General features: G+C 49.6%; 1 protein-coding gene across 11 annotated transcripts; it reads right to left on the reverse strand.

The window, feature by feature from the left end:
• Window positions 1-1,949: 1,949 nt before the first annotated feature.
• Window positions 1,950-24,803, reverse strand: LAS1L (LAS1 like ribosome biogenesis factor). Of its 11 annotated transcripts, XM_010351679.2 has the most exons (15): window positions 24,649-24,803; window positions 24,481-24,525; window positions 23,651-23,776; window positions 22,650-22,719; window positions 21,452-21,533; window positions 19,875-20,159; window positions 19,179-19,225; window positions 17,911-18,020; window positions 14,074-14,159; window positions 13,681-13,731; window positions 13,170-13,376; window positions 12,691-12,838; window positions 7,084-7,571; window positions 4,246-4,396; window positions 1,950-2,240 (listed from the first exon to the last, which is right to left on the reverse strand). In XM_010351679.2, exons 1-15 carry the CDS (start codon window positions 24,714-24,716, stop codon window positions 2,141-2,143), a joined length of 2,064 nt encoding a protein of 687 aa, XP_010349981.1. In that variant the 5' UTR covers window positions 24,717-24,803; the 3' UTR covers window positions 1,950-2,140. The 11 variants fall into 11 exon arrangements, 9 of the variants coding, with proteins under 9 accessions (XP_010349981.1, XP_010349980.1, XP_003940995.1 ...); XM_010351678.2 differs by having other exon boundaries at window positions 4,246-4,393; window positions 24,481-24,803; XM_003940946.3 differs by having other exon boundaries at window positions 24,481-24,803.
• Window positions 24,804-26,377: the final 1,574 nt, after the last annotated feature.

A 26,377-nucleotide genomic window follows, 5' to 3' on the forward strand; every position in this document is an offset into this window, starting at 1 on the left:
AGAAAACACTGATCTAAACCAACCCATTAACTTGCCCTGTGGCCTTGGGCAAATCCCTTTTTTTTTTCTACCTCACTGAATGCATACAATGATGGGGTTAGACTAGAACTTTGACTTCCAGACCTTATTATTATTTTATTTATTTATTTATCAGCAAAACCCATCTTTCTGGCCAGGTGCGGTGTCCTGAAATCCCAGCACTTTGGGAGGGCGAGGCGGTTGGATCACCTGAGGTCAGGAGTTTGAGACCAGCCTGGCCAACATAGCAAAACCCCATCTCTACAAAAATACGAAAAAAATTAGTCAGGTGTGGTGGTGGGTACCTGTAATCCCAGCTACTTGGGAGGCTGAGGCAGGAGAATTGCTTGAACCCGGGAGGCAGAGGTTGCAATGAGCTGAGATCGCACCATTGCACTCCAGCCTGGGTGACAGAATGAGACTCCGTCTCAAACAAAAAAAAAAAAAAGAAAAGAAAAGAAAAGAAAAGAAATCTTATATGTGATTCCAATACATAAGAATCTGATGAAGTGATGGAGGGAACCCAGAGCTTATGGCACCTATCCCCCTCCACAGAGCAGGCACTAGAGTACCTTCCAGAGTACACATTTACAAGTCCCTTCACTAGATGTGGCCTAGATGTTCTTTGCAGACGTTTCCAGCTCTGATATTCCAAGATGCCAACAGACTTCTAGCATTTGCCATTGTGAGGGGAAAGGGAAGAATTGGAAGGAAACTGACATTGCATTAATCAGTGCACAAGACTGCTTTGCCCATGCCTAATGCTTGGATCATACACAGGAAAGATCTTTAACACTGCTCGGCTGTTGGGTTAATGGATCCCTTTGACAACTTGTTAAAAGCTGTGGACCAGCCCCCTAGAAAAATGATTATACACATACCCACAATGATACTTAGTATATCCTTTCAAGTGTTATAGACACTCTAGGGCAGGCGTCCCCAAACTACGGCCTGCGGGCCACATGCGGCCCCCTGAGGCCATTTATCCAGCCCCCCGCCGCACTTCAGGAAGGGGCACCTCTTTCATTGGTGGTCAGTGAGAGGAGCACAGTATGTGGCAGCCCTCCAACGGTCTGAGGGACAGTGAAGTGGCCCCCTGTGTAAAACGTTTGGGGACGCCTGCTCTAGGGGGTCCTAATCCAAGTTAAAACTCTTGACTGGGCTCTGGCACAGCATTTTTACCAAATTCCTCTTTAGCATTTTCTTAGCATAAGCTCTCTCCATAATTTCTTGGTGCAGCCCTTTACAGAAATCCCTTAAGGCACCTTAGCAGAGGCATCAGGTTATCACTTGATGACTTTGTTCTTCCTCATCAGGCTGAAGGCTCTAAGGAATGAAAGCATGGTTTATTTATCCCTATCTCTTGGTAGCTCAGGGCTGACATGAGGTAGGCACTCTAAGGTGAGGTGAGTTTCTGAGGGGACTGATGATCACGGAGAAGGGGCTCTGGATCAGTCCCTAAGATATTTCTGTGGCTCTAATGCACACCACAAGGAAGCCCACTCTCAAGAGTGACAAAGAAAAGCTTCTCTCAGCTTTCAACTGCTGTTTAGTGCATAGTGAGGGCAGGTGTGGAGAACAGCAGGAAGCCTGCTGGGTAGCAGCAAGAAGGCCTGGTGTTTCCCGCTGTCAAGGAGGAGGCTCTAGGCACACCACCTGGACACTTGCTAGGCTCTGCAGCCAGCAATGCCTCTGGGGCCTGATGCTTCCAAGTGAGCTGGCCTCATACTACAGCTGAGAACAGAAATGGTCTGAGGAGTCAGGAATAAGATATGGGTGGAGCCTGGTTATGGAAGCAATCAGAGCCAGAGGCCCAAAGGGCCTCAGGACCTAACTCCTTCTCAAAGCCTTGTCTGGAGCCTCCACAGTAAAGGGAAAACTATACTGGTCAGCCCCAGCACCCATCCGCTTCATCTCACAAACACCAAAACTACAGTTGCCTGTTTATTATTTTTCAAACAAACAAAAACAAAAGACATTCAAAATTCCCCTATGGTGGACAACTGAGTTGATGTGGCTGATCCAGGCTGTCTCCCAGGTTGTCTCAGGGAGCATCAGTTGTACTAGGGGGTGGGCTGTTGCCCTGGCAGGGCTGGATGAACACTTGCACCAGGGATGGCCATCAGAAGAGCTGCAGGCCAGTTTTGAGCCCATGCAGCTGCCCCTGGCTCCAGAGAAGGCCCTCGAAGTTGCTGCTGCTGCTGTTGCCACTTCCCAAGGTGCTGAGGAGAGAGTGGGAGGTCAGTCAGGGAAGGAGGCAGCTTTAGGCTCTGGAGGGGCCAAGAGTGCTTGACATGTGTGTGTCTGTGGGACAGGCCCACTCTCCTGCCTGACCTTACAAAGAGACTGAAGCAAATCCGAGAAACAACTTCATGCGGGCCCCAGGGGTGGTTTGGCCCTCTCCTCAGTTGAGGAAGGGAGAGAAGGAGGCAAGTAACTTTTCAAATGAAGCTTTATGCAGAGCCCTAGTACATAAACTAGATTAAAGCAAAGCTGTTTGGGTTGAGGTACGGGAGGGGGCCCCGCACCATCCCGCTCCCAAGACACTGAAAGTAGCTGCCTTAACAGGGCCTCCTTTCAAGGCCCTAGAGCAGGCGTCCCCAAACTACGACCCGCGGGCCGCATGCAGCCCCCTGAGGCCATTTATCCGGCTCCCCACCATACTTCAGGAAGGGGCACCTCTTTCATTGGTAGTCAGTGAGAGGAGCACAGTATGTGGCGGCCCTCCAACGGTCTGAGGGACAGTGAACTGGCCCCCTGTGTAAAAAGTTTGGGGACGCCTGCCCTAGAGCTTGGGGGCCAGGGACCTCCACGCTGGATCCCTCCCACACCCAATAGCTAGTTAAGGGGCCCAAGGCCAGGCCTGGGCTGTAAGACTAGGCCCATGATTGCAAGATTGCTTTAGGGAGGGTGGCTCTGCCCTCCTTCTCCCTGGCCCTGCTCATAATACTCTTGCTTCCCCTGCTTCCCGCAGGTCAAGGTCCTTGCAGCTGGGCAAGAGTGACAGCTGAGAGCAATGCCATCATTCTTCCTTCAGGCAGATCCATGGTTACACTACTGCAGCTAAAAAAAAACCTTACAGATGATCTTGTCCCACCACCTCCCATTACCCACAATCTTACAGACAAGTTAACTGAGGCCCAGAGATGGGAATGGACTTGCCCACGGCCACATAGCCAAGTCAGGGGTGGAGCTGAGACAAGAAGCAGGGGTAGGCATGCCCCTCCCCAGCAGAGGAAACCTCCCTACTAAAGAGGGTGTGGGAGATGGGCTGAATCAGCTTCCTTCCTGGTCCTCAATGAGCCATCCTTACTCAGGGCCAGCCTGGTTGGGAAGAGGGGGAAAGGGGACCTCTCTCTCAAACATGAGAATCCCACTCCTAACTACAGATCTCCTGGCTTCCCCAGCTGCTGCCTCTCCTCTCCAAGAGGCCTGCTGGCCATGGCCTTGGACAGAATCCATGGCATTGCCTTGGATCTGGCCTGCTTCTGGGGCCCCTGGGTTCTAAGAGGGGCTCATCTCCCAGGGAGTGGGCAGGCAGCAAAGGGAAAGACTCAGTTTCAGGGGCCCACAGGGGTTCTTCTCTGGCACTCACAGGAGTCTCCTGGTCAGAATGGCCCAGCATTCTGGAATGTACAGGCCCTCTGGATGGGCTCCTTTGTGTTACCAGCATAGCCCCTCAGCAAGGGCTGCTTGGTTCCTGGCTCCCTGGTGACCCAAGGGCTCCCACACCTGTGATCCAGAGGCGAGTTTCGAGGGACAGCATGGAGCCCTATGCAGGCCTTGCTACCAAGGGGCGTGGACAGTGCAGGGAAGCCTACTGATTACTCTGTGCACCTTTGGACAAATCCCTTCCCTTTTCTGGGCCTCAGTTTTCTCCTCAGGAACATGAAAATGCTGGATGAGAGCATCTATTCTTGACCTTTTAGGAGTGGTAGACCAGTAAGAGAATTGGCTGAAAGTTATGGACCCTTCTCCTCCAAAATGAGCGCACGTGCACGTGCAGGCACACATACACACACACACATCCATCCACAAGCACAAACTGAATGGAATCTGAGGATGCCAAGCCAGTTGTGTGTGGCTACATCACTGGCTCCCCACACTAGGTACAGGGAGAGCTGGCAAGTGGCCAGCCACCTCCCCCACCCACCTCACCTTGTCTTCTCTCCCTCCCACAGGTGGCAGAGAAAGGGGGTGAGAAATCCTGTTGCCATGGGCACTCACTCAGTCTTGCATGTTGAGGGTTCCAGCCGCTGCTCTAGCACAGGCTGGTCCAAAAGATACATGGTGTCATAATTCTCCAGCATGAGCTCTGCTGGGTCCTCGGTCTGACCTGGCATTCGGCCTAGGGGAAATGTGTCCCATCGCACGTCTTCTGTGGAGCAAAGGGAAGTGGCAAGACTGGGCTGATGAGCTGGTTCTCCAACTGACGCACAGGCCTGCTCACCCTGTCTATCCACCCACCCCACTTAGCACGGGTGGGCTCTCTAAGGATCTCCAGCTTCACTGCTCTCGGTATCACTTCTCATGAGCCCTTCTCCACCAGAGTGCTTCACCACACATTCTTTATGGTCCTTCTTGCCCTCTGTGTGTTTACATATACAAGTATACAACTACAGGCATTTTTGTTCCTCTTTGCTCTTTTCCTACTTCCCCAGGCGTGTTCCCACACAGACACAAACAACATCTTCAGACATGGCTGCATCACTCTTCAACTTCTCATCCTCACCCCTATTTCCCTGCCTGAACATAAACATGCACATACGCGTGTACACACACACACATACACATACACACACACACACACACACACACACACATATCATGGAGGGTCTAGATGTCCCTGAATTCCCACAGCACCGTCCGCTAAACTCATCAATAACTCAGAGTATCTGAATGACCTAGATTTCCTACACATCCACACACACACTCCCTTGCCTGTCTGAATACCACGTATTTTCTTAATGCAGAGATACACACCCCTCCCATGCCCATCTCAGGGTGGATTCCGAGATAATGTTCCCCCACCCCCTGCAGTTCTTGCCCCAAGATGCAAAAGGTATAGCCCTTTTCTAGTGAAGGGCTGTCTCACTATACATCCCACCCCTCACAGCCACCCAAATATGTATACAGAAGCACACATATATATGCCCTTCACTCAGTGACTGTCCCTTCCATTCACTCCCTCCCTCCCACACCTCTCATTCACTGGCATACAACCAGGAATCTTCTTGTCCCTACCTTCCCACACATGGGTACACACAGAAGGAGCAATGGCAAAGGAAAGGGAAAGACAACGTTCTAGACTTCCCGCATTCACAACTCACATCCCCCCAACATACAGATGCTCCACTTTAGGATGGGGATGCTGGGCATCCCCCTTCACCCCCTTTCCTATCACTGAGACACCTACCACACATTATTATATTAAATCTCCCTCCCCATCCTTCCACAAATGCATTCAGAATTTTCAAATGAAGCCTTCACTACTGCATTCCACAAAGATCTGTTTCTGGTCTTCTGCATCTTCCTGGTACTCAAAGATAATGTCCCTGGCATTCTGTAATGTGTCAACCTTGGACCAGCTTTTTATGTAACCCAGAGTTCCTCAGGAAGGACTGTTCTACTTGCCCAACCCCCTTCTCTGGCTCTTACAGGAAGTTGTACCTGCCTTAATGTCCTGCATTACTCCATGATACAGAGAAACCTTTGTGCACATGGGCCACTACCTACATAGGCTCTGTTGCTGACCTGATCATCCCTCTATCATCACTAACATCCTCAATGCTATCTACATCACTGACCCTGCCTCTTTAGCCTGATACCTTTGTACATGTCCCCAGTGACAGCACAAACATAAAGGCCACCTCTGAACGGCTATATCTCTATGCTTGTTCCCACTACCCCTCCATAGACACCAACCTCAATGCTATCACTTCTCTCTCACACAAATACCTCTTAGCCCTCATGGATCTCAGCAACTTTGCTTCCTCTTCACAAAGCTGCATGACAGCCTACTTGGCCATGACTTCTACTTTAACTGCCCCTACTTTTCCCTTTTTCCTACACACACACACACACACACACACACACACACACACACACTCTGCTGATGTCAATGCCCCACCCTTTCAATATTTGCAAAGACGTCCCAACACAGCTCTCCTTATCCTAAGTTATTTGTCACTGGGCCATGGTTTGGCCAGCAGCTAGCTATAGGCGCATGCACATACACACACAGAAAGAGACAGACTTTATGTTCCAGCCCTTCCACCCCTTCCATACGAGGGCAAACAAAGGCCATAGTTTCTTTCGCCATAATCTCATTCACTGCCTCCCCTCTCACTCTCTGCCACTGCCCACTCCACATCACACAGGCCCAGCTGTTCTCCCTCCCTCCCCAGGCTTCAGCACACAAACACCACACTGTTCTGTCATTCATTCTGGATCTAAGGCCTTCAAGGTTCCTGCTCATTAACCTAAGCAAGGTACTCAAAAGGAAGAGCAGATCCCTATCACTAACCCTCCCTGCAGCAGCTTCTTGGCTTTGGTTTCGCTAATTTCTATGCTCATCTAAAAACCACAGCATTCCTTATTCTCTCTTGTGATCTCACTTTGTTTCTCTGACTTAACATCCTAGGCTCCATCTTTCTAATATACACAGCAAAATCTTATCTCACCACCAGCCAGCCTCCAAGCACACGCACACATACACAGAAAGCACTGTCTCACTGAACATGAAAAACACGTGCAGAACCATATACACGCTCCCTACTTGCGATCTTCTGCCTCTATGTTACTGCCCAGGGCTCACTCCTATCTCATCCTCTCAGTGTGCTCTTTACATGAGGTAGCCGGCAGACTGACAGTGGTCCCTGGCATTCACAGGCTCCATCCTAAGAGGGGGAAGAAGCCAGCTGTCATCTATACACCAGGCTCCCTTCCAGGCTTGCCTCACATTAGCTATCGACTGCTACTTTTCATCTCTTCCTAGGGTAGAATGAAGCCTCAAGAGCCAGCCAAAGAGAAAAAAAGTACGTATGGGGACAAAGTAGTTCTTACCTGAACTAACCTGCCACGCAGAACCCTGCAAAGCTCCCCTTTTCTGGGCCAGAAGCCTAGCATTCTCGGCAGTGGGAGACTCTTGCCCTGTAGAGAAAGGTCCCACCTCCATTCTTTCTTCCTCTTCATCGTCATCGTCTTCATCATCATCTTCATCCTCCTCTTTTTCTTCCTGGTCATCATTTTCTTTCTTCTCCTCTACCTGGTCTGGCAAGACCTTTTTCTCCTCTGTTTCCTCTTCCTTGACATCATTAACACTGCCCTGCTCCTCCTGCTGCTGGGCCTTTCCTTCAGACCCGAAGCTGGAGCTGGCTGGTCTGATGCTCCAACACAGGCTGTCTAGTGTATATGGAGATTTCCCAATGGGGGAGGCCTCAGGGCCCTCCTGCACCAGGCTGTTTTCTCCACTCTGGGTATAAATGGAACAGATGCGCAGCAGCTTCTCCTGCTCCTCCTCTGGCAGGCCCTGCCCCATGGCTTTGAAGATGCTGAGCAAAGGGAGGGATGGGGTAGGAAAGATTCAAAATCTCAAGTCACTTCATACCCCAACACTCCAGGGTTTGAACTTGGTCTCTGAACTTCCAGACCTGCCTCTGAAAGGCAGTGTAGTAGAGCAGACAGAACATAGAAACAACAGGACCATGGACCCCGAACAAGCTCTGTGGTTCATCTCTGTGCCTCACTTCCATTCTCAGGTAAAATGAGGACAATAATGATACCTAATGTATAGGATTGTTGGGAGGAGTAAATAAGAAAGCTCACATAGAATGCCTGGCACAGTGCCTGGCACATAGTGGGCATGCAATAAATGATAGCTATTAGTCTGCACTTAAAAGCTACATCAATACACAAAACAGCCAACAGGCCTGCAGGGCTGGAAATGAGCAGATCCCTCTCTTCTCTGGCCTAGCTGAACAACCTGTCTTGAGCTCCAAGGATATGCCTGGAAGTGTTCTGGGCTCCTTCTGCGTGGAACACAAAGTGTGATCCTTTTAAATGGGAGCAGCTACAGCCCAGCCTGGAATGGAGGAAAAGAAAAAAAAAAGCAGCAGCTGACAAGACAAAGCAGGATGTGGGAGGGAGGCCAGATGAGCACTGCGAACCTACTGCAGGCACTGCGGGGCTGAGGGAGACAGAGAGCATGAGGAGGGCAGGAAAGACCAAGGGAGGGCAACGTGCAGGAGGTAGGGCCCAGGAAGCCCAGAGACAAGAGCAAGCACACGGTGCTGCTGCGTGCAGTGAGAGTAGCCCAGATAGAGGGCACAGCCTGTGCTGAGGAGCCGTGGGAGGAAGAGAGGACTGGGAAGGTAAGTGTGTGCACTGGCGTGTGTGTGAGGGGTCTCCTGCCAATTCTGAGTACACGTGAAGGCTACATTTCTGAAGATCACCATGGTGACCATGTGGAGGCTGGCCATGTGGAAGCTGGCCTGGACGGGCAGCCTGGAGGCAGGGAGACCAGGGAGGAGCCTGTTCCGACAGTTCAGGCCAGAGTCGGGGAGGGCTGACCTAGGGCACTGGCAGTGGAGATGGGAGGGAGTGAAGCTGTGAAGGACACACAGACAGACAGAGAGCAGGGCTTGGTGACTGATGGCAGGGGTCAGGCAGAGTTAAAGATGATGACACTGTGCACACAAAAGACGGCGCTAACAGCAAAACCACCAACAGATACAGAGCTGCTGGGAAGGGGAGCTCGAGGGGAGAAGAGGGTGAACACCCCTGGCAGAGCCTCACATAGAACCGGGCACCTAACAGGCACCCGGTCACGGATGGATGCAGATGGTTCACAGACGGGCCATAAGCTCAGCAGGCTGCTTTCTCTGGGCACATGCAGACTCGTCATATATGCATAGTCACTGGTCGGTGGGGTCAGGGCTGGGGGGCTGATGACTTGGCTGGGAGATCCTGTCTATGGACCCAATTTCATATTCCAAGAGGATAGTGGCTCAAATTAAATTGATATTGGCAGGCTGGGGAAAGCGCTCAAAAAGCTTCCAGCTCTATCAGAGGAAAAGCCAGAGAGAAACTTTGTCCTCTCATGGTGGTCCATTAGTGTGATTAATAATAAATATCCCCAGGCACTTGATAGTGGCAAAATGCCTTATCAGCCCTGGTTATGATTACCCACCTGCTACCTCGAGCTGTCTGGTCTGACCACTAAGGTGCAGGGGTGATACGAATCTTAAAATACACCCCCTTCCTCAGGTATGCCTGGTCATAGCTCAGGGCTGAGAAAGTCACAAGTTCAGGCTGATGGAATGAAGGTGGACTTTGAGCTCACACTACCTGGGCCAAGATCCCTGTCCCACCATCAACAAATGTGTTAGATAAGTCCCATCACTCCTTAGAGCCTCAATGTCTCATCTGTCAAATCGGGTATACTATATAATACTTCCACCTCCCAAGACTGCTGTGTCAAAGTAAATGAAATTAACCTCTACAAAAAAACACAGCACCATACCTGACGCTTAATTTCCAATAGTATCTTTTATTTTTTCTCTGGGAAAAACAAAAGCCAAGTTCTGTGTTTAACAGATGCTTTCTGCAATAATACAATCTAGTGGAGTATTACAGAAGAGCATGGGACTAAGGACACGCTATCTGAATTGTGGCCCCAGCTCTGACTTGCAGCATAATACCTGGGCAAAACCCGTTTCCCGCTCTGTGTAATGGGGTGATTAGGACTAGATTCACTGCTTATCTGGGGAAGGCAGGATCTGAGCACAAGGAATCGTACCCAAGTAAGCCGCTGTTACTGCTGGCATGTGTCGCATCCCTCTGGTATGCTTGGGTTGGGAGAAGATCTCTGTGGTCCAGACTTCTCCGAGACCAGCAGCTTCCACTCTGCAGGCACTTAGGATTGGAAAGTACCTTGAAGGCCACCTATCCAAACCTCTCCATGCTGCTCTTGTCACTCCCTCCCTCCCATTACATACACATGCCATGTTCCTTCTGGACTTTGTGAAACTCCCTTTATTCTTTCTCCTGCTTGAATTGTTCAAATGCCTCCTCTCTGAAACGCTTTCTGACTCATCTAGGCCCTTTTGGTTCTCCTCCCAATTTCCCACCCATCCATGTCATTTCTAGTTTAGAGCACATACATCTGGCAATGTGCTGTTCAGTCCCATCTCCTGGAAGTCTTGCCTTGACTGACTTCGTCTACAAAGCCACTTTGTTAATCTTACAAATACCTCTGTGTCCCAAATGCCATCAGGGTTAAAGAAAGATTTTTGGACTCAATAGGGGGTCAGGGACTAAGAGAGTCTTGGCATCCAGACTCCCACTTCATTCATTCCCCAGGCACTGGGTCAGCTCCCACCAAGGACAGCACTGCTGGGAATGAGAGAGCAGAGCACGGTTCAATTCAATGACATTTACTGAGGCCTATTTGGTGCCTAGACTTGTGTGGTGTGCTGGGGCACAGACAGCTGATGCAGAGTCCTTGCCCTTGAAAAGCTTAATCTGATAGAGGGAAGGAGACACTAGGGGAAGTAGACACGGCAACACAAAACCTCAGATTTGGGAAGTATTCGAGAGTCAACAGGACAGGGTAGATGGTGCTGCCACCAAGTGAGATAGGGAACAGAGGAGGAAGATCACTTTAGAGTTGAGATGGGGACTAAGATGACCAATTCTCTTTTGGTCACAGTAAGGCGCCTGTGGGCCATCCAAGGGGAGATGTCTGATGTGCAGTCGAGTACAGGAGGCTAAATCTTCGGGCAAGGGCCAGGTCTAGACAGAGATTTGGGCCTCAGCACTTTATAGGAACTAGTAATAAGCACAGGCATTTTTCAAGGAGGGGGTGGTAAACAGCATCAATGCAGCAGACACAGAGACTGACAAGGGCCCATTGATTTGGTAATTTGGAGGTCAAAGCAACTCTGGGGGTAAATGCCAAATTGCAGCAGGTTGAGGAGTAAGAGGGTAGTGAGGAAATGGAGAGTGCTGAGTGTAGACTACTCTTCTGAGATGTTTTGATGGGAAGGGAGGGAATGACAAGCTGATGATAATCCAACAGAGGGATGCAGGGTCAAAGGAGATTTTGCTTGTGTTGCTGCTATTGTTGTTTTGTTTTGTTTTAAGATGAGAAAAGCTCAGGCACGTTCCTAGGTTGAAGAGCAAGAGCCAGCAGAGCAAGGTAGAGGCTGGGGTGAGGCCCCAGCGATGCTGGCAGAGGTGGCTCCAGAGCACAGGTGGAGGAGCAGGCTTTGAGGTGGGGCAAGGCCACCTCATCCTGAGACTGGCGAGAAGGTTGAGTGCAGCCGCAGATCAGTTCACGACGGCTGGACCTCAGGTCGAGGGGGCCCTGCCGGATGCCTCCATGTGCTCGAGGAAGCTAGGGTGAAATGGGAGAAGGGGAGGGGCTTGAGGTGAGCGGTAAGGGTTTAGAATAGTAAGGAAATGGGAGAGAAAGTGGTCAGAAAACAAGTACAAGTTCAGACAAGCAGAACTGAGGCCTCGCCCGAGATTAAAAATCATACCTCTGCAGTGGCAGCAATCCGCAGGGCTATGTGGTTTTCTCCAGCAGAGCTCAGCTACCCGGGCTGAGGAGCAGGGGAAGCAGAATGGGGAGGATCAATTCCAGCTCAGGGGTTTGCAAGTCAAATATGGCCAAAGGATGGGCAGAGCTGAAGGTGCTGATGATGAGTGGCTGAACTGAGCAACCACAGACAGGATAGAGGGGAAGCAAGGTCAAGGGATGCAGGAAATGGAGGGATGGAGATCTGGATGCAGGCAAAGAGCAGATGTCATGGGATGCAAAGGTGAGAACTAGAAGGACGAGAAGTGGTGGTCATCGAGTGGGATGCTGGGATGTCAGCTTTCAGAGGTGGAACAGCTCTGAATGATGGAAATGGATTGCTGAGTGTAGTGGAGAATGAAAGTCACTGGAGTTGAGGAGCTGTAGAGTGTCAGATGAGTCATTCAAATGAAATAGATATTGCTCCAGAAAGCAAGAAGGGAATCAGGTGCTAAAGGCTTCCATGATTATGAGGGAAGTGGCTCAGGGTCAGAAAATGACAGAGGAAAGGAAAGGGAGACAACCACAGGTATTTACCAGTGCAATATTCAGTTTGACCATAGAACCCAGGGTGGATGGGGTAAAGGAGACTCACAGGAGGTATGGCTACCATGGTAAGTTGGGCCAGAATCAGAAAGATCTTTGAATGTCAGGCTAAGAAGCCTAGACTTAACAGGAAGGCAATAGGGAGCAACTCAAGGTTGCTAAGCAACTATCAGAGGTATACTTTGGAAAGATAATAGAGGAAACGGCATTGGGCATGGAGTCAGAAGACCTGGGTTCATTAATAAACAGCAGCTACCATTTATTGTGCACTTACTCTGTGCAGGCCACTGTGCTAAGCACTCTAGGGGGATTGTCTTATCCATTCCCACACTGGACTCAGTTCAGTCAGGTCTTAAGCTGTATGATCTTAGGTAAGAAAACCCTACCCCTCCCCTCTCTGGACTCAGTTCTCCCATCTGTCAGTGGGAGTGAGACTGGGCTAGATTGTCCCCAAAGGGCCCTTCCAACTCAGTCATTCTAGGGTTGTGTGGCCCTGAGGCTTGCAGGGCCTCACCCTCTTACCGGATGGAATTCAAGAGACTTACAGCCGAAGGAGTTGGGGGCTGGCCCAGCAAGGTGAGCCCAAGCAGGACTCAACCATCCGGGGCCAGTCAAGGGAGGCGGAGCAGGTGAACAGCCTCCAGCCCCTTCTTGCTTCCCACTGGCCTGCAGAAAATCGGCGAGCATTCCGTCCTGAGAGAGAAAAGAGGACCTAAGGAGAAGGAAGCAGTGAGCCCCCCACAACATTTCACCTCACAAAGTTTGGCTCTGTCCCTCCCCATCCCCCCAGACTCCCCACCTATACCTCCCAACTGCTCAAAGCATTCAGCCCAGTTTAGTTGGCTCTGAGAAGAAAAGGAAAAGGGAGATTTGTCCACTGCTGCCGCAGGACCCTCTTGGGCAAAGCTAAACCTTTAACACAGGAGGTGTTTGCCTGGTGCTTCTTAGCAGAGAGCTGAGGACAGTGGCAGCGGCTCCTGCCTGGGCTGCCTTAGGCCCTACGGCTAGGGCTAGTCTCCCTCACCAGTCTTGGTGTTGGCCACGATCAGTTCAACGGTCCATCTGAGGATGTAGGTAGGTCGGATCCCGCTGATCCCCAAAGCTGGCAATTCAGAGAGCATCCTCTCCAACAGGGCCTGCGTGAAGTTCTGGGAGTGCAGGCCCCTGAGTAGGGGCTGCCAGAACTGAGAGAACGGCTTTGGCACCATGACGTCATTCAAGTCCACGTTTTCTGGTTTGTAAGGGACACCCATTTGTGGGGGGCAATAGGAGGGAGAGAGCAAGAGAGCACGAAAGAGAGAGCAAGAGACATCAAGAGAAAGGAAGTGAGAGTGAGAGCAAGAGAATGTGTGCGCGCGCGCATGAGCCAAGCCCCCCACCGACAACAGAGTTGCCACCGCAGAACAAAGAAAAGAGGAGAGCAGAACAGCAGGGAGAGAGAAACCAGTTAGTATCTGGCAACCAACAACTGACTCAAAATAAGATATAAACAAAACAGAGCTCTGGTTCTAGCTTCAGCTTTGTCAGTAACTCACTGTGTGACTTTGGGTCAGTACCTTCCCCTCTCTGGACCTCAGTCTGACCATCTGTAACATGAGGATGTTAGACTAGATGACCTCACAAGGCCCCTCCAATTCTGCTGTTCTAGCTCTCTAGCTAGCAGCTAAATCACAAGGAACACGGCACAACAATGTCATTAAGACTCCCCCACCCCGCCCCATCCCACCGCATCCCATTCCAGACCACTTAAGGACAGCCCCACAACTGTCAGTAGGGCTACCTGTTCTGCTCAGCCAGGTAGGCTGAGGGGCTTCCAGAGGCCATAGAGAAACAGCCTTCACACCCCAGTCCAGGGCCCCCAACCCACCCCAGGTGTTCCCACCCAGGAAACAGAACCCTAAGACTGCAGTGAGCCCCCAGAACCCTACCTTCATACTCTATCTGCAAAGCTGCCAACTGTTCAAATGTGGGGACAAGGAAGCCATCATCCAGAAAAGCATCCAGCACAGCCTCCCTGGAACAAGAGAACAATAGTTCAACAGAGTGATGCTGGCAGAAGACCTTCTCCTACTCCTCCACCCACCCCCAAAGTAGCTAATGCGTCTGGCTCAAGTGGCCAAAGCAGCATAGAGAAAGGTGGTAGGTGGGTAGGAGCGGGGAGGAAGGGAGTTGACAATTGGATCTTAGGCTTCAGCCTGCTTGGGTAGGGGCTGGCTAGAGGCTGGGATCAGTGGGTTTTGAACAAGTGTTTACCAAGCACTAATGCCGATCTACATCCCATAATGAGGGAAGTAGTGTCCAAATACACTTCAACACACAAATAGAAAAAAGTTTCACATCCACAGAGGAAGGAATTCAATGTCTGGGATCATGAAGTCAAGGGCTTTTAGACTCAGTTCTTGCAGTCTGTTTCTCTTGACCATTCTCCAGTACCCTACCCCATCTTTCCTCCCTGGCTACCTTCTTTTATATCCTAGAAGTAGAAACCTTGGGGACCCAACTGCTAGATCAAATATGGTCCGTATACCTTATTACTAGTGGATTAAAAAACCCAGAACAAAGTAAGAGGTGTTGCAGGAGTAGGCTATAGGAGTAATCTCTCATTCCTATCTATTAGTCCATTTATGCCTAGTGTTCCATTATTGGAACGCTAAGCCTGTGGGAGTTATTTATATCCTACTGCTTAAGGTCTTTACCAAGGTGTGATTTTTCACACACAAAAAAATGTGCAACCTCCAGCATAAATGGGTTAATAGCTCAAACCTACACCAGCAACAGCAAGTGATTCCTCCAGAATCAGTGGCTTCCCAAGAGGCTCTCTGCTACAGTTTGGATGTTTATCTACTCCAAATCTCATGTTGAAATTTGATCCCCAATGTTGACCATGGTGCCTGTAGAAGGGGTTTGGGTCACTGGGTCAGATCCCTCATGAATGACTTGGTGCTGTTCCCACAGTATCAGGTTCTTGTTTTATCGGATTCTGCAAAAGCTGGTTGTTAAAAAGAGCCTGACATCTCCCTCTCCACCTTGCCACTTGATCACTGCACATGTGGGCTCCCCTTTGCCTTCTGCCATGAGCGGAAGCAGCAGCCTGAAGCTCTCACCAGAAGTAGATGCTGGCATCATGCTTCTCGTACAGGATACAGAAACATGAGTCAAACAAACCTCTTTTCTTCATAAATCAAACCACCTCGGGCATTTCTTTATAGCAACACTAAACAAACATAGACACTCTCCTAGCTGACCAAGCCTAGACACAGAAAAAACAGCTCCCAAGGTTTCCTAGTGCCTGGAAAGTTGACATACTTAGATCCCTCCCTCCAGCATTACCAGACAGACACACTGTGTTAGGGGCATAGTTTTTCCAGCTGGTAATGAAGCCACCACCCACCCCTTTGCTGAAAGGCGGAGCCAAGAAACCTAGGCTGGGGAAACACTGATAAAATGCTTTTGGAACTAGTATCCTGGACATGAAGAGAAGACTCCAGGGGCAATCCCAGTCTACACTGCAGGTTCCCACCCAGGCTTACTCTGCCACCTACCACCTACCTACACTCTCCAACTTCTCTCTAGCTGAGGTTTACCACTGCCTCCACAGGTTCTTAGTGGAAAGTCCCCCAAAGCCCTTCCAGCTGAATTTAGAAAGCCCTCAAGAGCTGGGGAGGAAAGAATGGGTAGACATACTATGTGCCTGCTTTGGACTGAGCTGAGCACTCTGTTTTGGAAAAAAGGCCACAGCCATACTTGAGAGAGTAAGAACTTAGTCTCTAGGAGCCAGACTCTGAGAAGGTCCCACATCTGTTCCCCTAACCATGACTATCCAAGGGATGCAAATACCCTCCAATGGCAGGTGAAAAGAAAACGTCAGGCCAAGCGTGGTAGCTCACGCCTGTATTCCCAGCATTAAGGGAGCCCAAGGCAGGCAGATCACCTGAGGCCAGGAGTTCCAGACCAGCCTGGCCAACATGGGAAAACCCCGTCTCTACTAAAAATATAAAAATTAGCTGGGCATGGTGGTGTGTCCCTGTAGTCCCGCTTCTCGTGAGGCCAAGGCAGGAGAATTGCTTGAACTCAGGAGGCAGAGGTTACAGTGAGCCAAGATTGTGCCACTGCACTGCACTGCAGGGTGACAGCGAAACCCCAACTCAAAATAAATAAATAAATAAAAGACCAGGCATGGTGGCTCATGCCTGTAATCCCAGCATTTAGGACGCCGAGAGGCAGGTGGGTCATGAGGTCAGGAGTTCAGTACCAGCCTGGCCAACATGGAGAAACCCCCATCTCTACTAAAAATACAAAATTAGTCGGGCGTGGTGGTGCACGCCTGTAATCCCACATATTGGGAGGCTGAGGCAGGAAAACTGTTTGAACCTGGGAGGTGGAGGTTGCAGTAAGCTGAGATCGCACCACTGCAATCCAGCCTGGCCGACAGAGCAAGACTCCATCTCAAAAAAAAGGGAAAAAAAAAAAAAAAAGACCAGGCCAGCTGCAGTGGCTTACACCTGTGATCCCAGCACTTTGGGCAGCCAAGGCAGGACAATCTCTTGAACCCAAAAACTCGAAACCAGCCTGGGCAACATGACTGAGACTCCATCTCTATAAAAAATTTAAAAATTAGGGCCCGGCGTGGTGGCTCACGCCAGTAATCCCAGCACTTTGGGAGGCCGAGGCGGTTGGATCATGAGTTCAAGAGATCAAGACCATCCTGGTCAACATGGTGAAACCCTGTCTCTACAAAAATATAAAAATTAGCTGGGCATGGTGGCGTGCACCTGTAGTCCCAGCTACTCGGGAGGCTGAGGCAGGAGAATTGCTTGAACCCAGGAGGCGGAGGTTGCAGTGAGCCGAGATTGCGCCATTGCACTCCAGCCTGGTTAACAAGAGTGAAACTCTGTCTCTCAAAAAAAAAAAAAAAAAAAAAAAAAAAAATTAGGAGGCTGAGGTGGGAGGATCTCTTGAGCCCACGAGATTGAGGCTGCGGTAAGCTATGTTCTCACCACTGCACTCCAGTCTGGGAGACAGAGTAAGACCCTACCATAAAAAAAGAGAAAAGGCCAGGTGCAGTGGCTCATGCCTGTAATCCCAGCGCTTTCAGAGGCCCAGATGGGCAGATCACTTGAAGCCAGGAGTTTGAGACCAGCCTGGCCAACATGGCGAAACCCTGTCTTCACTGAAAAATATAAAAATAGCTGGGTGTGGTGGCTCACGTCTGTAGTCCCAGCTATTCTTGTGGCTGAGGCAGAAGAATCATTTGAACCTGGGAGGTAGAGGTGGCAGTAAGCTGAGACTGCTACACTGCACTTCAACCTGGGCAACAGAGCAAGACTGTTGATATATGGTGGGCACTGCTAGTCTTGTCTTTTTTTTTTTTGTAAAAAAAAAAAAAGACAAGACTAGCAGTGCCCACCATATATCTTTTACCTCAAACTTGGACAAGGGCTAGGCAGTGTCATTATCAAGGGATTTTTCTAGTTTTCAAGAGCTCCATATGCCACCTGACAGAGAGGAAAACAGCTGGCCAGAAGACGGATAATAGTGGGCATTCTGGCCTTTTGCCATTTTAGTATAGGCAACCCTCACCTGGAAGTTGGCAGGGTTGAGGGCAGACAGTTCTGCCAAATGTAGGGTCACTGTGGAGGGAAATCAGGATTACCCCTGGGATTTTGTACAGGAGAATGGCAAGCTAGGATATGGAAACCAATTTGAAAGAGGCTGCTACCCTCTATCCTAGAGAATATGCAGCTCCCAGTTACCTAGTTACACACCTGTTCTCGCATGTAACGCCCTTGAGCTCTGCCAGGACACATTCTACACGTGGGGACGGGTTATTCCACGCCTTAATGGCCTTAGGTAAATACCTAAATTTCTCCAGCACCTGCCAGCAAAGAGGGTCCCATCAGAAGGCTGGTTCAGCCAAGCAACGCACCTCCACCCCTCCAGGATCCCTTCCCATAGGACCTCTCAGCACTACCCTGCAGGGGACAGGGCAGGGCATGCAGGGGTGGGTCCACAACTCCCCTATTGGCCTTGCTACTAAAAATAGCCTGACTCTCAAATGCAAGACTTAATCCTCCTTCTCCCTTCCTCACCCCTCTTCCCCCTCCCCCAGCTGAATTTCCTGTGGGTAAATACTGAGACGTTCAGTGGAGGAATTTGGCTAGAGATAGAGACTCTTGGGCCATAGGGCCAAGGATGAGGGGAGGTAATGAGTTACAGAAGATAACTGGGAAATCCAGGTTCTAATCCCGATTCTATCATTAACTGTGTATGTGACTCCCTCCACTCATCCATGGCTTCAATTTCTTTCTTTTTTTTTTTTTTTTGAGACGGAGTTTCGCTCTTGTTACCCAGGCTGGAATGCAATGGCTCGATCTCGGCTCACCGCAACCTCCGCCTCCTGAGCTCAGGCAATTCTCCTGCCTCAGCCTCCTGAGTAGCTGGGATTACAGGCACGCGCCACCACGCCCAGCTAGTTTTTTGTATTTTTAGTAGAGACGGGGTTTCACCATGTTGACCAGGATGGTCTCGATCTCTCGACCTTGTGATCCACCCGCCTCGGCCTCCCAAAGTGCTGGGATTACAGGCTTGAGCCACCGCGCCCGGCCTGCTTCAATTTCTTAATCTGTGAAAAGGGAAAGCTGAGCTAAATGGTTTCTGAGCTACCTCCTTTCCTACTAAAAACAGCACCCCTCCAGCTCACCCAATTTACGGAAGCTCCTGGGCCCCATCTAACGGTCAGCTGCGGAATTGCAGGGCTGTGCAACTACCCATCCCAGTTGTTCCCTACCACCCAGTAGGGCAGATTATCCGCAAACTTCATCAACTGCTCCCTTCCATCGGTGTGGAGGATCAGCCAATTGGACTCTGCTCCTCTTGTCTCCTTCCTAGTTACCCCCTCTCTTTCCGAGAAGTTCCCTCACGCTTTGTCACTTTTCTTTCAAATTCCTTCTCAAGACTTCTCTCAGGTAGCTGGCAAGAGGGAAGAAATGGCTGGGGCAGATGAGAGTACACCAGCTCCAGGACACTTTCTTACCGTAAACTGCTCCTCTTCGTATGATACCAGCAGTTCTCGGGCTCTTTCTGAAACAGAATGGGGAGACAGATAGGACTGCCAGCCCAGACCCCTGTTCCTGCTGGGATTCTGAGCCTCTCTCACCTCATTTCTTTGCTTATTTTTTTTTTTTTTGAGATGGAGTTTCGTTCTTGTTGCCCAGGCTGGAGTGCAATGGCACGATCTCAGCTGACCGCAACCTCCGCCTCCTGGGTTCAAGTGATTCTCCTGCCTCAGCCTCCCAAGTAGCTGGGATTACAGGCGTACACCACCACGCCCGGCTAATTTTGTATTTTTAGTAGACACAGGGCTTCTCCGTGCTGGTCACGGTGGTCTTGAACTCCTGACCTCAGGTGATCTGCCCGCCTTGGCCTCCCAAAGTGCTAGGATTACAGGCGTGAGTCACTGCACCCAGCTTCACCTCATTTCTTGAGTTATAACTGGGAAACTAGAATTCCTTCTCCACCTACTTCACAGGGCTCAAGGAAGACAGTTTGAGGTGAATGTGTCACTATACTATGAAAACAAGCCAGGAAGATGGTTTGTGACAGTAATTGTTTAAGCTAAGACTCACCACAGGCCCCAGAGGAAATGCTGAGTCAGGAAACTACACAGTGTTAACTCTAAGCCTGAGCCTTCTGGGCTCATGGGCCCCTTTCTGCCCTCCAAAACACCTACCGTATAGCTCTTTACGACTCAGGGCCTTTTTGCAAGGAGAATCCATCTCTTCGCTGCCTTTGCTGTCTCCGTCGGCCTTTACATCTGACTCCACACTTTTCCCGTTGTCCTGAAGTTCTGGTTTCTGTTCTGTGATGTCATCGACGATAATGTTCTTATCTTCCTCTTGGTCCTCATCTTCTATCCCTTCCCTGAACTCCTCCAACTCCCAGGTCTCTCTCAGGCTGCTCTCCAGTTGGCGGCACCAATAGGTCTTCTGGAGCCAATCCAGGACAAAGTAGCAGCCTAGAGGAGGGAAGGCAGGCAGTGCCACAAGATCAGGCAGGCAACTAACAGGCCTCCAGCCTCATCTTGTGGGCATTATAGGAAGGCCCCAGGAAAAGGCTCGGCTCCAAAGTTCAAATCTCAAACATCCAGAAGCAGCCTCTTTAACACTGGGTTATCTGCCTGTTCTTTGCTTTCTCCTGTTCACCAGCACTTTTCCTAGAAAGCAACTAATATTGCACTTAGAGAAGGGATGTAAAAGACAGCAAGGAGCTGGTAAGTGGGAGAAGTAGGAATCAGCCCCATTAGCTAGTTACACGTCCTTGGCTACATCTCCCCTTTTGTAGATCTTTTTCCCATCACAAACAGTGAGGCTAAATCCAGGATTCTTAATTGGGATGGGGTGGACGTCCAAAGAACTCCTGGGTTCATGACACTTCTGATGGCTCATGCCTGGCAACCTCCCCACCTCCACTACGGTGAGGTATGTGAGGCTAATGAGGCACTACCTCAAAAACAAAATTTAAGGGGGTGGTCAGGAACTGTGGCTCACACCTATAATCCCAGTACTTTGGGAGGCCAAGGTGAGCGGGTCACTTGAGGTCAGGAGTTTGAGACCAGTCTGGCCAACATGATGAAGCCCCATCTCTACTAAAAAAAATACAGCCTGGCATGGTAGCTCACGCCTGTAATCCCAGCACTTTGGGAGGTCAAGGCGGGTGGATCATGAGGTCAGGAGTAAGAAACAAGCGTGACCAACACGGTGAAACCCTATCTCTACTAAACATTAAAAAAAAAAAAAAAATTAGCCAGGTGTGGTCTATAATCCCAGCTACTCAGGAGGCTGAGGCAGGAGAATCACTTGAACCCAGGAGGTGGAGGTTGCAGTGAGCCAAGATCGTGCCACCGCACTCTAGCCTGGGAAACAGGGTAAGACTCGTCTCAAAAAAAAAAAAACCTTAAGGGTAGGCCAAAAACTTCTGTAGTCAAAACTATGAAAACAGTGCCTTGATAAGCCATGTTGGAAGTTAAAACAAAAGGAGAAATCAGTAATACTAACCCTGTTTTATTTAAAGTTTTGATATTGTGTTTATCATAAATTTTTCTAAACTAATATGTTATTTATCTTGATTATGGAACTTCTGAATTCTTCCCGCCTTAAATGTTGTACCCAAGGCGAGGCCTTACTTCTTTCAACCTAGTCCCAGCCCTGACTCCAGGTGGAGACCCTCCTGCCTATTCCTCTACCCTCAATGCCACCAAGCCCAGGTCCCTGGGCTTAACTGTGATAGGTATACCCTCTGAGGACTAACCTCTACGGCAGTCATTTATATGGGGCATTTTCTTGTGGGTCAACTCATGGCGAAGGTCAACAATCCAATCCGGAATGTTTACCTGATTATAGGGGAGGGTGTGAGTACAGAAATGAGAAAAGATTAAAGTTGGAAGGGAACCAGAATGAATTATCCTGACCACCCCCTGCCCCATTTTACAACTAGAGAAACTGAGGTCCTGAAAGAAGATTCCAATCATAGTGACAGAGCCAAGGTCAAAAACCAGCTCTCCTGATTATTTTTTTACTGCTCTATAGAGGAGGTCTTGAAAATAAGAAAAGCGGGCCGGGCACAGTGGCTCATGCCTGTAATCCCAGCACTTTGGGAGCCCAAGGCGGGCGGATCATTTGAGGCCAGGAGTTGGAGACCAGCCTGGCCAAGATGGTGAAACCCCGTCTCTACTAAAAATACAAATGTAATCCCGGCTACTCGGGTGGCTGAGGCACGAGAATCGCTTGAACCTGGGAGGCGGAGATTGTGGTGAGCCAAGATCACGCCACTGCACTCCAGCTTGGGCAACAGAGCAAAACTCTGTCTCAAAAAAAGAAAAGAAAATCAGAAACAGAAAAGGCACACACCTCCCCTAACCACCAACCACCCTTCTACAACAAAGAAATCCCTGTGAATGAGCATTAACAATCATGTTCTCCAGTCTCCCTCTCCCCTGTCCTTCTCCCTGAATATCCTTTACCCCTGCTTCCCTCACACACCTCCTCCAGGAAGCGCTAATGACTGAAAACATGCCTGCCCTCTGGGCCTCTATATACTTCACATATTGACTCAAGGCAGGAATGTCTGAGTTATGGAAGTGGGAGACATGCGATGGGAATTCTTGACTTACAAAGTGATTCATAGTGGCTGGGCTGTCTCCTTCTTTCAGACTGTCAGCTCCCTGAGGGCAGGCACTGTGACTGTCACCTCTTTCCTGTCCCCACCCAATGCTACATTTGGGCTCCTCCCAGCAAGCTGGGCAGGCCAAGCCCTCTGAGATACCAGTCATGAGCAAGGGAGCAACTGCGCTTCCTTTAAGCTGGAAGATGAGGCTCTGGGATTCTTGCTGGGCTTGGCTGGTAGTGGTGGAATAAGCTAATCTGACTGTGTGCCCACATTACTCCACACCCCATTTGGTGAGCCCTCTAGGAGAGAGAATTGAGCAAGGCCACTGTATGATACGTACCTCTTGAGCCAGACACTTGAGGGGGAGCTTAGCAAACTTTGTCTTCCTCTCTGAGATAAGATTCACAAACCTGGAGTTGAGGGAGAAATGAGTCGCACAGCCCAAGGAACTGTTTTATTCCAAACACTTTGCTGAGTTACCGACACCCTGCATTTATTTCCACAACTTTTCCACTGACTGTCCTGTCCTAGTCTTACATTTACTGAGATTGCCCTATAACGAAGCCATACAGATGAATAAGACACCGCTCTAGCCTTGAACAGTTCAGTCTGGGATAAATTATCATGACATAATGTAACGTATCACGATAGAACACAGTATGTTATAAATGCTGCAAAGGACTACATCAAACGACAACGGGGAGTACTGCTAACCAATGGAGAAAGTAAGAAGAGAAAGGGAGGATCTCAAGGCAGACAAAGGGAAGAACAGATAAACAAAGACTTTGACAGATACGAAAACTCAGTAGCAACCTTTTTTCCAGTTTGTATACAGCTAGAACCATGAGCCACTTTGTAAGTCAGGAATTCCCAGCCCATGTCTCTACTTCCATAACTCAGCAACCTTTCAGTGTTCATAGGGTGAAGGGGAAAAGGGTGGTGCTAGGAATAGACAGGAACAGGGTTGGAAAGTCTACATCAAATCACGGCAGAGAACATCACGTCATTCAGACAAATTCCTCTGGGTGAGGAATTCAAAAGTAAGAATAAATATCAGACCATCAAGAGATCCACACAGATCACCAGGTCTGAATCCCTTCCTCCATATTCTAAGAGAAAGAAAAATGGAAGAGAAGGCTTTCAGGAAAAAGGGAAAGAGGAATGTGTTGACAAGGGTACCAAAAGCTGTTAAGTCAAGCGATAATCACAGGCTGACCCACACTGAGGTACACGTAGAGTTTTGCTTCAGGTAACACCTAAAACCAAGTTTTGCTTATCACATGCCTTCCCCGCCTCCAGTCCCCAAAGCCCACCTCCACCCTTACCCCATGCAGGTCTTACCTGACCAATGCCATGCCATAGAGCAGTCTAAGTTCATCAGTGCCCAAGCCACCAGTTACATCCAAGAGCTTACAGCGTACCAGGTCAGCAGTAGAAGCCACTGCCAGGGGGAGTTCGTTGCCTGACCTAAAGGGTCACAGTCCAGCACCATCATAAAGAGCCCTTACACGGTCCACCCTCTACCTCAGAACCTAGGTTGTTGCCGGCTACACCCATCATATTCTGGTTCAAGAGCATGAACAGACACAAAACAAGAAGGTGAGAGGAGACAGGGTAATGTCTGCGGGATTCAACAGTATATAGGGCACGAGAGGTTGGCTAGGCCTTATACAGGACACCTAACTGGTAGACTGTCAATTAACAGTGTGGACACACCCCTTTCTTTCACTCCTAAATCAACTCACTGAGCTAGAGAAGCCCCACCCCTTGTTAGTCAGCTCCCAACTCAATCTTACCAACCGGACTGAGGCGCTTGCAGGCAAGACTTCCTCCCTGCTCTCCCTAACTGGAATCGGAAATCCACCCTAGGGTACTAAACTACTAGGGCCTCACTAGTCCCTCCAGCATCCTCTCCCATCCAAGTTGGGAGAAGGTCACTTTCTGGAGGTAATGGATAACCTCACAGATATTTGTTGAGGCACAACCCCTTACTTTCCATCCACAAACGGGATTTCCGCAAGAGATGGCCGCGACGTTTCCCCAGGCATTTAGGAGAGGAGCAACATTAGGCGACTTAGGGAAAGACTGGAGACAGGGCCTTATAGAAACGACAAAGGAAGAGGTGCAGTGCCACCAGCACGCAGGCAAAACGGCCGAGCCCGCCACCTTACCTGCTCCTCCACACCGTGATGCGGTTAAGCGCGTACCGCTGCAACCTATGGTCGTCACAGAACAGATAAACAGTCACTTGGTCCCACTCGGCCCTGCTGGCCCAGGCGACCACGACACCGTTGGCCCAAAGTGGCAACAACCCTTTCTCTTTGATGCACTTTCCGTACCACGAACTCCACACGAGATCCATCCCCTGGGAACCCGGACCGGGCCCGGCCTCCGATTCCCACCACATACTGAGCTTAACACCAGGCTCGGAGCCGCGGCGCTCCGCGCAACCCTCAGCTCAACGTGCTACCTCTCTCCGAACCGCCGCCGCGCCAGCAGCCAATGGGAGAGCGTAACTCCATACGCAAGCCCGCCTTTCAGCGTGAGCGTAGCCAATCGGAACGTGAGAGTTGGGCGCCTACCTAATGACTGTAGGGGTTAAAAAACTCGCCGGCCGGAAGTGTTCTTTTCACAAAGCAACCCCTCCGGGTGCAATCGTTCAGCCTCCAGGTTCCGCCAACTTCCTGGTTGCTAACCGGCTTCCGTACCAGACCGGAAACAGTGTCTTCGCTGCAAGACGAATTTTATTTTGCGCCCCTCGGCGGGCCCGGCGGTATGATTGTAGTTATCCAGTGAATTGAAAATGCGATTTTATGGTGGCGCGTGCCTGTAATCCCAGCTACTCAGGAGGCTGAGGCAGGAGAATTGCATGAACCCAGGAGGCGGAGGTTACGGTGAGCCGAGATCGCGCCATTGTACTCAAGCCTGAGTAACAAGAGTGAAACTCGGTCTCAAAAAAAAAAAAAAAAAAAGCGATTTTAGGTACGTTTTAATTGCCATGAATCAAGACTTAACCTAGTAAAACACTGGACACTGAAGCAGGGCTACAGAGAAAATATCTCTTATCTAAATAGCTACAGTTAGGTTGGAAAAAATCTGTTTTTGTGGCAGGTAACCAGCGGCCCTGCCTTTTAAATTAGTACCAGCAAGGACGGGCGTGGTGGCTCACGCTTGTAATCTTAGCACTTTGGGAGGCCCAGGCGGGCGGATCACTTGAGGTCAGGAGTTCCAGACCAGCCTGGCAAACATAGTAAAACCCTGTCTCTACTAAAAACACAAAAGTTACATAAAACCAGCAGATCGGAAAAGAAAAAAAAAATTAGCTGAGCATGATGGCACACGCCGGCTACTCAGGAGGCTGAGGCACAAGAATCTCTTGAACCCAGGAGGTGGAGGCTGCAGCAAGCCAAGATTGCACCATTGCACTCCAGCCTGGGAACAGAGTGAGACTTTGTCTCAAAAATAAATAAATTAAATAAATAAATAAATAAATACTAGCCTAGAGACCTGGGTTTTACTCTTAATTTTGCCACTAACTGTGTGAATTTAGACTAGTGTCAGTTTTCTCATCTGTACAGTGAGGATTGTAGACTGGTATCTAGGTTTTCTGTCATAGCCGAAAATTGTAGGATTTTACCCTGCCAACATTCCACTGCTATGTTGATTTCAATATCCACAATGGTATACTTAGTTTTTCTGCAAAACTCCTTGGTATTTTGGAATTCTGGGAGAAAAGCAATTATTATAAAGTTCTGATTTAACAGGTTGGCTAAAATGTTTAGGGTTGTGTCCCAATCCTTGGAAAAGTTATTTTCCAATGTAACATTTGAGAGCGAGCGAGAATTATTGCTATCTTAACAGCATTGCTGTGAGTGGTACTTTTACACTTTACAACAACAAATTCCAATTCATTCTCTATATGTGCTTCTTTCTCCACCCTTTTCCTAAGATGTAGTCTACCCATGGTTCTTTTTTTTTTTTTTTTTTTTCATTTTTGAGATGGAGTCTGGCTCTGTTGCCCAGGCTGGAGTGCAATGGCATGATTCTCAGCTCACTGCAACCTCCGCC

The sequence above is a fragment of the Saimiri boliviensis genome, chromosome X (genome assembly GCF_048565385.1).
Source record: "Saimiri boliviensis isolate mSaiBol1 chromosome X, mSaiBol1.pri, whole genome shotgun sequence".
Classification (NCBI taxonomy): domain Eukaryota; kingdom Metazoa; phylum Chordata; class Mammalia; order Primates; family Cebidae; genus Saimiri; species Saimiri boliviensis.